Source organism: Montipora capricornis, chromosome 14, assembly GCF_036669925.1.
Source record: "Montipora capricornis isolate CH-2021 chromosome 14, ASM3666992v2, whole genome shotgun sequence".
NCBI classification, from domain to species: domain Eukaryota; kingdom Metazoa; phylum Cnidaria; class Anthozoa; order Scleractinia; family Acroporidae; genus Montipora; species Montipora capricornis.
The window spans coordinates 14,897,838-14,912,202 of NC_090896.1; the positions used below are offsets into that span (position 1 = coordinate 14,897,838).

At 41.2% G+C, this 14,365-nt stretch overlaps 1 protein-coding gene across 10 annotated transcripts in view; it reads left to right on the plus strand.

The window, feature by feature from the left end:
• LOC138032251 (adhesion G protein-coupled receptor L4-like) overlaps positions 1 to 14,365 on the plus strand; it is a 125,630-nt gene that overhangs the window by 60,102 nt on the left and 51,163 nt on the right. For 5 of the 10 annotated variants that reach the window (XM_068879884.1, XM_068879882.1, XM_068879887.1 and 2 more), the window contains exons 11-17: positions 20 to 129; positions 4,377 to 4,479; positions 7,530 to 7,677; positions 9,994 to 10,078; positions 11,227 to 11,293; positions 12,419 to 12,501; positions 13,490 to 13,770. The exons of the other annotated variants lie outside the window; for them this stretch is intronic. In XM_068879884.1, coding sequence (XP_068735985.1) covers positions 20 to 129; positions 4,377 to 4,479; positions 7,530 to 7,677; positions 9,994 to 10,078; positions 11,227 to 11,293; positions 12,419 to 12,501; positions 13,490 to 13,757 — 864 coding nt within the window. In that variant the 3' untranslated portion in view covers positions 13,758 to 13,770. Of the gene's footprint in view, positions 1 to 19; positions 130 to 4,376; positions 4,480 to 7,529; positions 7,678 to 9,993; positions 10,079 to 11,226; positions 11,294 to 12,418; positions 12,502 to 13,489; positions 13,771 to 14,365 lie in introns of those variants that run through there. 10 annotated transcript variants of the gene reach the window in all.

Here is a 14,365-nt window from a genome sequence, read left to right on the forward strand (position 1 = left end):
ATGAACTTTTTTGTTTCAGGAGCAGATTTCAAAGAAGGATAAGCTTGCCTTATCGGTGATAACGTATGTCGGATGTATCTTGTCGATGACTGGAGAACTTCTTCTTATCCTAATTTATGTTGTGTTCATGTAAGTAAACTACTTTTTATAAGAAAATTTTTATAACGTTCAAGCTGAGATTAACCAAAATTCTAAAAAAAGACTAAAAACTCAGAATCAGTGAAGTGCCTCTCTATTTTGCTCATTTTTTGTTTTGTTTTTGCCAGGAGTATAAATAAAAGTAAAAGAAACTTAAAACTGTTGGGTAACAGGATAATTAACTCAAATACGTTCTTTTTCAATAGCGGAGCTCCTCGCGCCGATGGTGCGCGCGCGCGCGGAGCACCATGGGTAAGAAAATATGGCAACCCATCTGTGCGAGAAAATTTGGTTTTGGTCACCGTACGTCCACCCCTCCTTGTATGCCAATGTGACCAGTATCACGTTACCATATCGCGGGCTCAAGTTTAGAGTTTTGAAGGAAGCAACCGTGGACAATCTTTCTGTCGGTGTACGTTGGATCAGTGGCTTGATCTGATCGGCGTAATTACAATTTGAGAAACTAAATATTTTAAGCAAGAGCCGATAGAACGTAGATTTGATTTTAGTGGTGTACTATATTTCGGCTGGCCAAACCAGCCTTCTTTAGGTACAATGAGAGTTTACATTGAATTGCTTCTATGTACATACATACAGTAAATGGACGTTGACGTAGTACTGGAAAAAATATGATAAAACATGTTAGTTACAACGAATTTGAATTCAAATACTAAGAGTAACGGAAATGACTCTAAATAATAAAGTGAAATCCAATACGTTTCTTCGCGGATATTAAGACCGTTGGGATCAATTGTCCTGCCTTTTGAAATTAAAAAGAGCTTCCCTGGCCTTACGGATCGAGTCTCTATTAGAAAATATTTTTTCGATCGGAATTAATTGCATGTTCTTAGAGAGTCCTTAGAGCCCACCGTTTTATAGACGGTCTTACAAAAATATTTTATTGGTCTACCGCAGTGAGATTTCTTTGGAATATTGTAGGCCCTGCAGTGCCACATTTCAAGATGCAGGAGTACATCGATTTAAACACACTAGATTCCTGATGCTTGTATTAACTTGTCGTCCATGGCTGATTATGCTAATAACCCGGCTAGATCTCGGGGTGTTCCCCTGAGACCCAACACGGTGTACAAAGCATTGTAACTCACCTGTCACGCAACAGCGCAACGAGATCCAGCGCTTCTCTTATTGGACGCGGGAAAGACTGGTCTGCGCGAAGTTATCTCAGGTCTATTCCACTTTCTTGCCATGTTGGAAAAAAAGGTTACGATCTTCCCAGTTTTTACTTGGCCAACGCGCGTTCTCTTGAAAAGAAGTTCGACGAGCTTACTGCTCAGCTTCTATCTACTCGCATGGATATCGCAGTCATCACTGAGTCATGGTTTAATGATAGGATTGATGATAGTGTCCTTACCATCCCGGGCTATGTTTTACAGCGGCGAGACCGTCCAACTCGTGGAGGTGGTGTCTGCACTTTTGTCTCATCTAGCATCCCCTTCAAAAGGAGGTCTGACCTTGAGTCACCAGACCACGAATGTATGTGGCTATGGCTTCGCCCTCCGCGCCTGCCCCGTCCATTCTCTGGCATCATCGTTGGTGCTATGTATTTTCCGGATGCACCCGCTGACGAATAGCGGGCTCGTGCTAGTTATATCATCGAGTGTATTGACTCTGTTAAGTCCGCACATCCAGACTGCGGGGTGGTTCTTTTAGGTGATTTTAACACTCTGGACGTTAAGAACATTCTAACAAACCGCACCCTAAAACAGCTTGTCCGCGAGCCCACTAGGGGTAATAGTGTTTTAGACTTAGTGATATCAAATTTAGCTTCTTGCTATAACAAGCCTATTGTAAGCGCGCACTTAGGGTCTTCTGACCACTGGTTCACTGGGTACCCAACTCTAACTATGGCTCTAGCAAATTGACGGCTAAGAAAAAAGTAGTTAAAATACGTCGCTTTCCTGAGTCGGCTCTCAATGCTTTTGGGAGATAGGTTAGTGCACATAGCTGGTTTGCACACACATGCGCAGTTGATTACTTACCGGTGGACGATCTGACAACGTCGGTTTCTGACGACCTCTGCAACGCAATCAACATCTACTTCCCGGCTAAGAGTGTTAAAATACATCCGACTGACAAACCCTGGATGTCTGCCGAAATTAAATCGCTAATTTTGGAGTGGCAGCGCGCGTATCATTCTGGATCTAATGAAAAATGGCGACTCCTCAGGAATAAAGTGCGCATGGCAATCTGTAAGCGCAAGAAGGAATTCTTCGCCCGCAAGGTGAAGAGTCTTAAAACATCAGACCCTAGAAGCTGGTGGAGCCTGGTGAGTAAGCTTGCTGGCAAATCTTCTACTGATTCCGAGTTAAGCTATCCTGACGATCATGGCAACATTATCTCGGGTAAAACCCTTGCCACTCGTCTGAAAAATTATTTTATATCCGTCACATCTGACATCCAACCATTCGATACCGCCGCCCTCCCTGCATACTTACCATCGTCGGATCAACCTCCAACTATTACCACCTCAGCTGTATGTCGTAAGCTACTTGGTCTTAGTGCCTACAAGGCTTCAGGGCCGGATGGTATTCCTGCGCGCCTCCTCAAAGAATTCGCACTCGAGCTTGCCGAACCGGTAACTGCGATCTTTAATTGCTCAGTGTCATATGGCGTGTTTCCAGAACGGTGGAAGGACTCCCATCTAACACCCGTCCCAAAGGTCAAACCGGTCGCAGGTGATGGGGACCTAAGACCTATCGCCCTGACCCCAGTGCTCTCTAAGGTGCTAGAAGATTTCTTCGTCGAGTGGCTGATAGACGACGTTAAACACCATATTGACCCTCAACAGTTCGGCAGCCTTAAAGGTACTTCTACAACCTACTGCCTTTTGGATAGCTGCACAACTGGCTGTCGTCTCTTGACTGCCCTGGCAAGTTCCTCCGCGTGTGCTTTCTAGACTTTAGTAAAGCATTATACCATCTTGGTGACCAAGCTAATCCATCTAGGTGTTAGAGGTTGGTTGATCAGTTGGATATGCAGCTTTCTCAGTGGTCGCCGCCAGGCTGTTAAGCTCTTGGACTCCATCTCAGGGTGGATGCCCGTACATGCTGGTGTCCCCCAGGGCACCAAATTGGGTCCAATCCTCTTTTTGATAATGATTAATGACCTGGCTATTCACTCTCCCCTCCGCTCGAGCCACTGGAAGTACGTCGACGACGTTACAATATCTGAGGTCACCAGTTTGGTCGAGGGGTCATCTCTGCAGAACGACATCAACTGCATTTCGCAATGGACCCAGCAGAACAACATGAACCTCAACCCTAAAAAATGCAAGATCATGACCATTTGTCCCCTCAAAACCAAGCCTGTCTCTCCAATGCTGACCATCAATAATTTACCTCTAGAGGCTGTGTCATCTTACAAAGTACTTGGTCTGACCCTGTGTGACACCCTAAAGTGGAACGATAACACCAACGAAATCGTTTCCAAGGCGTCTAAGCGACTGCACATTCTCAGGGTCTTGAAGCGCGCCGGACTCCCTCCAGTGGACCTTGTCACCATCTATAGCGCCCTGGTTCGCTCTGTCCTAGAATACTCTTCTGTTGTCTGGGCTACTTGCCTTCCTCGCTTCCTCATTGACCAGCTTGAAGCTATCCAGAAGAGGGCCCTGCGAATTGTATACCCTGACCTTGACTATCAACAGGCTCTTGAACAAGCCAACATTACCAGTTTAGAGGATAGACGCACCCACCTGTGTCTTAAAGTGTGGCACAATATCAATGGCCAGCTGCACCGCAGTTCTAGCCGCTTCCAGTATAGAACAAAACGCATCGGTTCTAGTTTTTTCCCAGCAATGGCGAAAATTAACTAATCTTACGAGTCTAGTTATCTCTAGTATTGTCTTTTATCTATCTCTGAATTGTAAATAACTTATAAATAGCCTGTAATCCCAGTCCCTTTGAAACAAATGTAATTTTATCTTTAGTTGTAACTTATGTAAGCACATTGTATTTCATAGTTTTTATGCCACCATGTGTATTTTAATAAACCATCATTATTATTATTATTATTATTATTATTATTATTATTATTATTATTTTTATTATTATTATTGTTATTATTATTATTATTATTTTTAATTTCATTTGAAAAATCACCGAATTACGTATCATTTAGTAATTTCAAAAGTTTGACCGGTTGCCTCACTCAGTGTCATGTAGAAACAGCATAAGAAATAAAGTCGATTGTTTTAAGCTATTGAATTACTTTGTCCGTAGGAAATTCAAAGCTGAAGGAAAACAGATTCGTATAAATCTGGCTGCAGCACTGTTTTGGGCTCAACTAGTCTTTATATCAGGAATTAATGCAACTGAAGAAAAGGTTAGTTGGTGCATCGTAATTTACACTTAATCATAGTAGCACTTTGAAGTCAGCTGCTTTGGAAAGGTCATGTTTTATCGTGTTATCGGTGGTGAATCGCAAGAATTCAAATAAAATTCACTGAAAAAAATGAGGAACAAGAGACAAGCGAGTCTCAAGCGGAAATTGAGACTATTAGATAATTTTAAGAATTTTACTTTTAAAGTGACGTCTGTATCTACGGCACCTGCACTTTCAGATCAGGAAATTTTATTTAGACATAAGACTGACAAAGTTGAAGTTTAAACCAGTTTAATCTTATTTAACTATATATATCTTAAGTTTTAGACAAGATGTAAATTCCCCTAGTGTAGGTCCATTAGTACATTAGATCCTTAGATAAACGAACCCACAAGCTTTTACCTTTGAATATAGGTGGATTTTCACGTGGCGTCATCGCCTCCATGTTGGTGGACGAAAACAAAAGATCTTCTTTATTGTCTCCTTTTGTTCGTCCACCAGCAATTGTACATTTACATCATTGTTTGGTGTGGGGTTTTGAGTGAGGCTCTAGCACTTGGCTAAGTAGCCTGACTTCTGGCTGTGATACACAATTGTGGCCTCATTCACACAGAAGCCCTTCAAGCTAATCCTGGGCTGGACTTTCATATACCAGATCCAAAATAATCAATGTTTATAAGACAAAAGAACAAAGCGAACATAACAATACATAATTAGGAAGTCCTAATCGGAGTAACAATGGTTCTTTTGTACTCCGCCATTCTATTTCGTCATCACTGCATCTGGGATCCCATGAGATTGCATCGCGCACGCGCACAACAGTGCTAACGCTTCGTTTCATCAGTAGACAAAACCTTCTCTAACTGCGTAGGAATATTAAGTTTTTTGCCGCTTTCGTAAAACGTTTTTCGTGGACTCTCGACTAATCGTGATACAGGATGCCCGCTTATCGCAAGAAGCCGGCATTGGTCTGTTGGCGGGAATTTTGCAGGGAATTCAGACATCGCTGGCAGACCTTTCTGCAGCTACGAAGAGACAGTCAGACGCTTTCCAAAGTCTCCATGAAGACCTTCTTTTCCGAGATGACTCTAGCGACAAACATAAGGACACCGATAGCGGGAAAACTAGCACGGTTGACCTAACTCGTGTCGTGACTGTCTTGCTTGCTTCGAGCAGTGATGGTGTCAATAGTCAAACTACTGCCGGTGAGGCAAGTTCTGACAAAGAGCAAAAATCTGTCTTACTTGATAACCTGACACAGGCTTTTATTTCTTCTGTTAAGAAGTCTCCACCTATTGCTACCAAAATTGCTGATGTGATCGACAACATTTTATCGGGACAGCTCTCCGCCGACACGGTGAAAGAGCGCGGTGAGAAGTATTTTCCGCCGAAAATCTGTAGCCGTGTGGGCACAGTTACGACAATGAAGGAATTTGGGATTTGTTATCCTGGCCCGGGTCGCTCGAGGCATGTTTAGCGCTAACCAGTGTAAAATACCATGGAAACCCATAGGTTTTGATGCCTCTTAACCAAAGGTTTGCGCTAACCAAGCTTCGAGCAACCGGCCCCAGACGTTCTAAAACTGTTGATCTCATATTCCAGCAAGTACAAGATACCCTGACTCAAAAGCTTTCCTCTCTTGCACTTCTGGCTGATAAGTTAGCCAAGAATGGCAGACCAACACAACTATCAGCGTGAAAGACGTCTTGCAACACGTCATGGATAGTCTTGTGCTTATTAGCCAAGCAAACTGGAGCTTGAACATGAAGAGACGCGAACTGATCAAACCTGACGTAGAATCCCCCTTTACAAGGTTATGTAAACCAGAAATAGCTCCTACCACCAAACGTTTTGGTGATGACCTATCCAAGCAAAGAACTGACCGAGGAAAGCCGAGTGGGAAAACAATTTCAAAAGAAGGCCCCAGAACAGAAACGCTTCTACCGGAAACCATATGACCGACCACGGCATACCTCAAACAGAAAGGCTATCATGGGATTTGGTGTACAGCCGTGCGACTTTCCAGTCAGGAACGTCGCACAAGAAAAGTAATCCGAAGAACCATTAAATACACAGTTTAGCATAAAGGTGAATCCTCCAGAACTACTAAATGATGCAGTTGAGAATTACCATACCCTCTCTTTCACTGCAGGACAAGTGAAAAATCATTTCTGTCAATGGAAACTATTACGCAGGATCTTGTAATTCTGAATGCTATTCAGCAATACAATATTGAGTTTGAGGAGACACCTCCTCTGCAAATTGTGATTCCCAATAATATTGGTATGACTTATAGAATTACAATCAAACGTCAACTTCCAGGTAAGTCTCATTTAATTTTCAATTTTTAATCCGGTATATGAAAGTCTGTCCTAATCCTACCAAGCTCACCACGTGCTGGAAAGGTCAAGCCACAACACCGGGAATCCCGTGCCATGCCCTACTCTTCTAGAATAGTGTGTGGTATCCTTAACGTCCCACAGAGTTAACGAAGAAGGGCTTTTGAGACTCGACCTCCTGCTTATCGTCCTTATCCGAGAAGACTAGAAAGTCTAACCATTTGCAGATGTAGTTACAAAGACAGCACTTTTTCCTTAGTTATTTAACACCCAGAGTGTTGATCCGGCCAGGGTGCGAACCCGCGACCTCCCGCTCGGATGTCCAGAAATTGGTTGCAAACCATCTATTTCCGTTTTAAAATAAAGGCTTTGATTGATTGATTGATTGATTGATTTGATTTATTGATCATTATTCTTTGACCGGCGCACAGAAACATTTACTTCTTCCGTCAGTACTAATTAATAACCGAGACTGACGTCATTACAGCAAAATCTCAAGCTGACGCCTTGCAGTATTTATGTTTCCATGAGTCTTGGATAACTTCGAGGTAGAACATCCGAACTGCTAATCTGGTTCGGTGCTCACGAATTTTTTCCGACTATCTTCGCGTCACCATTGATAAAAACTCACATCTCTCAGTCACCGTCTTCTTTAACACAACTGATATTTTTCTCCACTTTCTTTTTTTCTTTCCTTTACCTTTTTCATAGCCTGTCTGTGTATTAGTGGCAATATTACTTCATTACCTTTTCCTGGTATCGTTTGGCTGGATGCTTTTGGAAGGAGTATATCTCTATATCATGGTGGTTGAAGTTTTCAGATCAGTTAAAGTTTGGTATCTTTATGTCTTTGCATGGGGTAAGTTTTCGAGTAAATAACCGTTGAGTGGCATCGCCCGTACAATTTGTATCTACAAGAAAGGTTGTTCACATAGATACCATTCAAAGTATCATTAATAATTCATGATTGAAACAGCCTATCAGGTCACCGCTAAAACGTCACGTGTATGAGCTTTTGATACCGATAAAACACTCCTCATTAAATTCCTTTTATAAAGCATAATGATAAAGTGTAGCTTGTTTTGTTTTGTTTTTTGTATGCCGATGTGCTGCCCTCACAATCTGAACCTCCAGAGGGACACGTTTTAAGTGGAATGTGTTTTTTAAAGCCGTTCAATAAACTCGCAGGTCGCGTTTTATCGGCTCTAAAACCGCGAGGCTTTGCCTCTTGGTTTGAAACCCCATAAACACTCAGGCATGCTCTTTTATTAAACAGCGCAAAAACAATACATCGTTTCTTAGTGAGAATTTAATGAAATGAGCCAAGAAACCAGCAGTCTAGTTTGTTTTTAGATTTTTGGCGGTAGAAGAACGGTGCGGAATTAACGTTTTAACGGAAATAAACACAGGGGAACGGATGCCTGACGGTGCCTGCTATTGCTATTGCGCATACGTTCTGCGCATCTCGAAATACTCGGATTTCCTATCGGCAGTGCTTATCAATACAGGGATATTTTCGCGCGGTTCAAAACTATGCAGAGAAAGCAGAACTTAGCAAGTTCTCTTGGTATCCAAAAGGAAATTGGGGGTAACACCGAATTTTTCAGAGATAATTAAGCTTGAATTTGGAAAGAGAACACCATACATTGTTTTCAATTTTAAAGCTTTTTACATATATTGTTGATTAATTATCTCGAAAAATGCGTGGTTATCCCCAATTTTCTTTTTGGATTTCAATAACACTTGTTAAGATCTGCTTTTCCCGCATTGCCTGTAAACCGTGCAAAGATACCTTTGAATTAGTAGGCACCGTCCGTAACTGTTTTGTCAGATATGTCGAGAAATTCAAGAAATTAGACGCAGGCCGATTTTACTAAGCGTCATGAAGTGTCTCATTGCTTATAATGACTGGTCAAGAGTGTTTTCACGTGACGTCACGTCGGCCATGTTGGTGTCCCCAAACAAAGGAATGGCGGTCATGTGGGTGTCCCCAACTAACCTTTCGGGAATTGAGCTCTATTATCATGCAAACGCTTTCTTTTGTTTCGGTGGAAAACAAGTTTACGGTTGATTACGTGAGTGAAAACACTCTATAGGAATACTATGCTCCTCAAGTAAACATAAGCTCCTGATTTTATGTGGAAGCAAGAGCCCATGACTAGGAGCGTTCAACTTCATTATATTTTGAACGGCGTTTTTATAGACAGAGTTGTTTTTTGATTGATCATTTAAGCGAAACCTTACCAGACTTTCCCCGCCGTTCACAAGACTTGCATGATAAGTCATTACCCATGGGATTAAGAATGGTCGCTCCTGTAAGCCAAATCCAAGAGCCCATGGCCTCCTGCCTAATTGACCTTATTCACAGCGATGGCGAAACACAGGAATTGCACCGGGCTTTGATTGGATGTTGGCAGAGAGAGAATGATTGTGGACATTTCACAATAATTACGTGATGTAAAATATACATCGACAGTATTCGCGTCTGAGCTCTCATTTCAGCCAGCGCTGATCCGCAAAATTAAGTCTAAACACTCATTTTTTTTGGTGATGTTGTTCAAAGATTTAAGTCTGAGCACCCATTTTTATTTGGTTAGCTTTCAACATATTGTAACCAATATTTCAATTAAATACTTTAAAATTAGCGTTTACGTGCATCACTTTTCCCAGTAGACTACTGGTCATCTGGGAATTCTTAGACGCAAGCGATCCGAGATCGAATTCGTGCTCTTACTTCTTCCAAAATTGTCATTGAAAGTCTTTTAAACAACGAAATAAATCAAAGTGTAGAACTTACTTCATATATGTGACGTGCGATTCCTGGATATAGCTGCATGTTTATTCACTATGGCCGCCATATTAGATTCGCTATTATCATGCAAATTACTTACATATTTCTGAGAGGGTAAACAACACAATTTCGAGAGGTTATAACCAACATCTTAGCCACACAGATCATTTTTTCCATGCCCTGCCCAAAAAAAATGCTAGGTACGGTACCGAGGATTCGAAGGGCTGTGACAGATTTTTGTGCTAGTATAAAGTGGGCTTGAATCTTCGCAAAAAGATCATCATAATTGGGTAAGCCAATTAGAAATTGAAGAGGGAATTAATCGAAGTTAATGGCTTATCTGTTCAAAGCTTATAGGGAGTTATCGACTCTTTTCCTCCACAGGTTTCCCAATCATACCAGTAGCTATTTCCCTTGGGATAAGTTCAAAAGATGTCGGAGTCTTACAAAATTACACAAACGAAAATTTGTAAGTAATTTGATATGCAAGTCTTCCGGCTCTCCTTGAATTCGACAATTTTTGTTAAAGGGAAGCAGCGCTAGCTCTGGCTGGAAAAGATTAAGGACGGGAGTGGCCTATCGATGAAATATCAAGTTCATATAGTGGGTATTCAAAACTCGATATAAGGGTTTATTTTTCTAAAGACACTGTCAGTGAGGAAGGGACACACAGAAACAGGTTTGTCAACTGAGTTAGGTAAATTGACCACCGTAAAAAAAATTCGAATGATAACTTTTCGAGCGTTTACCCTTCGTAAGAACGAATTGCTGTCAATGGGCTAACGCTCGAGACGTCAACTTTCGAATACGGTGGTCAATTTAGCATGTAAACTAAGTTGATAAACCAATTTTTATTTTTAAGCTGTTTCCTTTGGGGCTGTGACATGTAATATGACGTCATGTAACACCCGCGTAACATTAAATACGTCCAGCCCTCGCCCACCACCATAAACGATAAGAAAAATAAACAGTTTTCCTTTTAATATTGCACTATGACGACTTAGAATTAATCTCTGTGATGGAGTCTACAACGGTTTATACTCTTAAAATTGAATTTTGGAGGCTTAAAGTGTAGACTCACTTCGCCATCTGACCGCCATCTTGTTTCCAAGAGTCGCAGGGCTTCTACGATCGATGACAGTGCTTTGTAAAATGTTGTTACACTGGCCACCATTCTTTCGAGAGACACTCTTCTACGCACAAAGACGGTATCGGCCGACCAAAGATCCTTTAAAGGTGGTTCCATAAAAGCCCGAAGCTTGTGGTGAAAACAACATTTAACACAACCGCATTAAAAAAAACCTGACGAAATAAGTGCATCAATTACAATTGCATAATTTATTTGGGAGTAAAATACTACAAAATAAACCGACTAAGAGTTGTAAAACAATTACGAGGAGGCAATCACATGGCCATTTATAAAGCGTGGTAGAGATAAACTGATTTAGGACCACTCCCACAGACAACTTCATTTCGTTTATTGGAATTTCAACGCAGTGCATCCAAATGATTATCCCGCGCCGCCAATTTTAAACTCTTAAATGAAAATGGTTCATGGGTGCTAGAATAGTCTCAAAAATCATACTCACTGAGGGATTATTTGCATTGTCTTTCAAGCTGTTGGCTGTCATTCTCCAAGAAGTTAAGCTGGTCATTCATTGTGCCAGTCCTGATCATAACACTCGTAAGTCATTGGTTTTAGCCACTGAGAGAATTTGAATTTGATTTAATGACTTGCTGATAAAGTACATAGGCCGACCGAACGAAGGAGGAAGTGCACGACTGACAGATAGCATACTGGCTGAATAACTGATCCACCGACCGACCGACCGACCGAACGAACGACTAACTGACTGATCGAACGAACGAACGACTGACCGTCCGATCGACCGACTGACTGACCAGTTGACTGGCTGACCGAGCGACCGGTTGACTGATTGAGTGGCCGATTGACCGACTGAATAAATGAATGAGTGAAGGACTGACAAACTACACGTTTAACCAGGAAGGAGAATTGAACCCAGGTTTTGGCATACCCTTACAAGAGGTACTTATAAACTGTGCGTATCGGATTATTCTCCATGATCTGTGAGTTGCTGGGCAAAAGTGTATAATACTCTACCTCATTATAACTTACACGATATATCAAACTCGCAAGAAGAAAAGGTCAGTGGCTGTGATTGCTGTGAAATTTTATTCGTTTAATGATTAAATTGGCTTTGTTTGCTGTCATTGGAAAAGAAGCAACTTAAAGCCTCGTGTTTTTGCACAAAGTAGGTCAGTTACCCTCATTTATTCTCGAGGAATTACGTGAGCAGCAAACAGAGGCCAAATAGGGAAGATCTTAATTCTTTCATTCCAAAGATCGATACTTTCATTCTCCTAACTAGTACTATAGATTTCTTTGTTGGGTGGTTATGGGAATTTGGTGCTCTTTCGATTAAGATCACAACTCTTAAGGCTGATAATTATCTTCATCCTCAATACCTGTCTGCCCGACATTTCATTGAAATTGTTATGAGAATTTACGTGCTGCTCACTCCTGGAAGTCAAAGGGTTAGATCCAGTAGGGTGCAAATCGGCATATTGTATTTTTTTATTTTTTTAATAGTGGTATTGATGCAATGTACCCGTGAGAAAGCCAAAACCAGAAATGAAGCACACGACCTTCGGAACAGCGGTCGAATGTTCTAACCTAATCCCTCAGTGACTAGGTCCGGGACTCTGACTTCCTTTCCAGTTGCCAAGCAACTGGCATATCCCGTGACCTATTTCTTTGAAAACGTTTATGTGTTGTTTTATTTGCTAGATAAACGTCATGATTCTCATTGCAGTACTGCGAGAGATAAGGAACCTGAAAGACCCGAATCCATCAAAATTGAGGTCCTTTAAGTACGTTTTGTCCGTGAAAGGAAGGTCGCAATTTTCGTTGTATTTGTTTTAAAATAAGAATTTAACAGATGAATTGTTTTTCAAAGATGATCTGGAAGAAAGAAGAGAAAGAAGCTCTTCTCACGAGACTGGTACAAGGCATGAAATGGGCAATCAGAGTAAATTTGCGATATTCATGAATTTGGAAAGTAGCATTGGACGTAAAAAAGAGTTAGAAATCAAGAGCTGAATGCACATTCCAGGCCAAGTTTTTCATGTCGTTTATGTTACGTAAACTTGTAAAACCGTTTCTAATTAATCTTGCAAGCAACTATTTTATAAAGCTCAGATTTGTTTTTCTTTTGGGATTTTGATGTGCAATCGCTGTGGCAGTTGAACCTTCCGCTTGACTTAAACTGCAGTTTCCTTTCCCGCACTACTGATTACATCAGAGATATAATAAATATCTTACTGTTCTCGTTTTCTCGGTCCGTACTGTAAGTTAGGGATCTTTGTTTTTTTTTCCCGTTGAATTATGGCCTGGCCCCTCGCGCTTGGTCCATATATCGGGAAAAATTCAATCCGTAACGTACAGTACGGACCGAGGAAACGAGGTTAGTAAGACTTATGTATTATTTGATAGAGCATATCCTACAGATGGTGATTTATGTGCGGTGTAGTGCTATCCAACGTTTGAACGACCGAGCTATGCTTCAGCTTTGCTTTCCTGCACATAATCAACGGGAACACATGAGCCCAGCAAATTGAGCTGCTCCCAACTGTGTGGCTTCATAGCTTAGTTGGTAGATCAGCACTGGCAACGCAGAGGTCATGGGTTCGAATCCCGTTGAAGCCACGGTCCTGAGATTTTTAGGTCGGTCTAGAAAAAGCAATTGCTTAAATTGTCCAGATAGGTGCAAGGATCTGTCAATTCTCTCAGCCAATTTTACATAATCAACTCTTAGGTTTAAATATTTATACTCTTTCTCGCATGCTGATTTTGATCTAGGAAGGGATTCAAAGCTTGCATCATTTTGTCCCCTTTGTTGGGTTTGACATGGGTGTTCGGATTACTAGCTGCCACGGATGCGGGATTGGTATTCCAGTATATTTTTACCATTCTCAACTCCGCTCAGGTCTGTACAATATCGTTTTGGCGTTCCTTACGTATAAACGAGATGGAAAATAATATAATGGCTGTTTTTAATCAGGTTTCAGGAATTAATGAAAACTCGATCAGGAAACCTTTTTTTTTCTCCAAAAAAAGAAGACATTGAAGGAAAAATGGCAGAACCAATCATGAGCGAGGGGAAAAGTCGTTTGATTCGTCCACTGATTGGTGGAGTATGTGGCAAAGATTTTGTTAAGGCCAACCAAAACCTCAACGTTGTTGTTATGAAGACGGTACGGCAAAAAACGTGGGCCGCACGATTAATATTTTTTCCTCCTTTTTTGTAATGGTTTTCTTGTTTTGTGGCGCGAAACATAGTTACCCTACGTCTGTGTTGGTGAACAAATGCATGAGCTAGTGTGGAAGACTATCTTATGCTTTCATCCTCCTTCGCACACTGCTGGCTTGTATGTTTTTAAGTTTATACTTCACCCTTTTTCTAAAGCGAGGTCGGATTTCGTATTTCTTAGGAAAATTGATTTTCATCGAAACGTTGCTCAACATCTTTGATCGATACCGCTAATTTTAATTCTGAAATTGAGTTCAAACTCACCTTCGAATTTTATCTTTATTGGAAACTGTGACTCAGGAAAAAAAAACTAATTTAAAATGTATGTAAACACAAGGAATCGACATTCGTTCAAATGATCGGCTGCCACGCTTTTCAACCTCACCACTAAACAATATCTTTGCAGAGCTTCAGGGCTCCTTTTT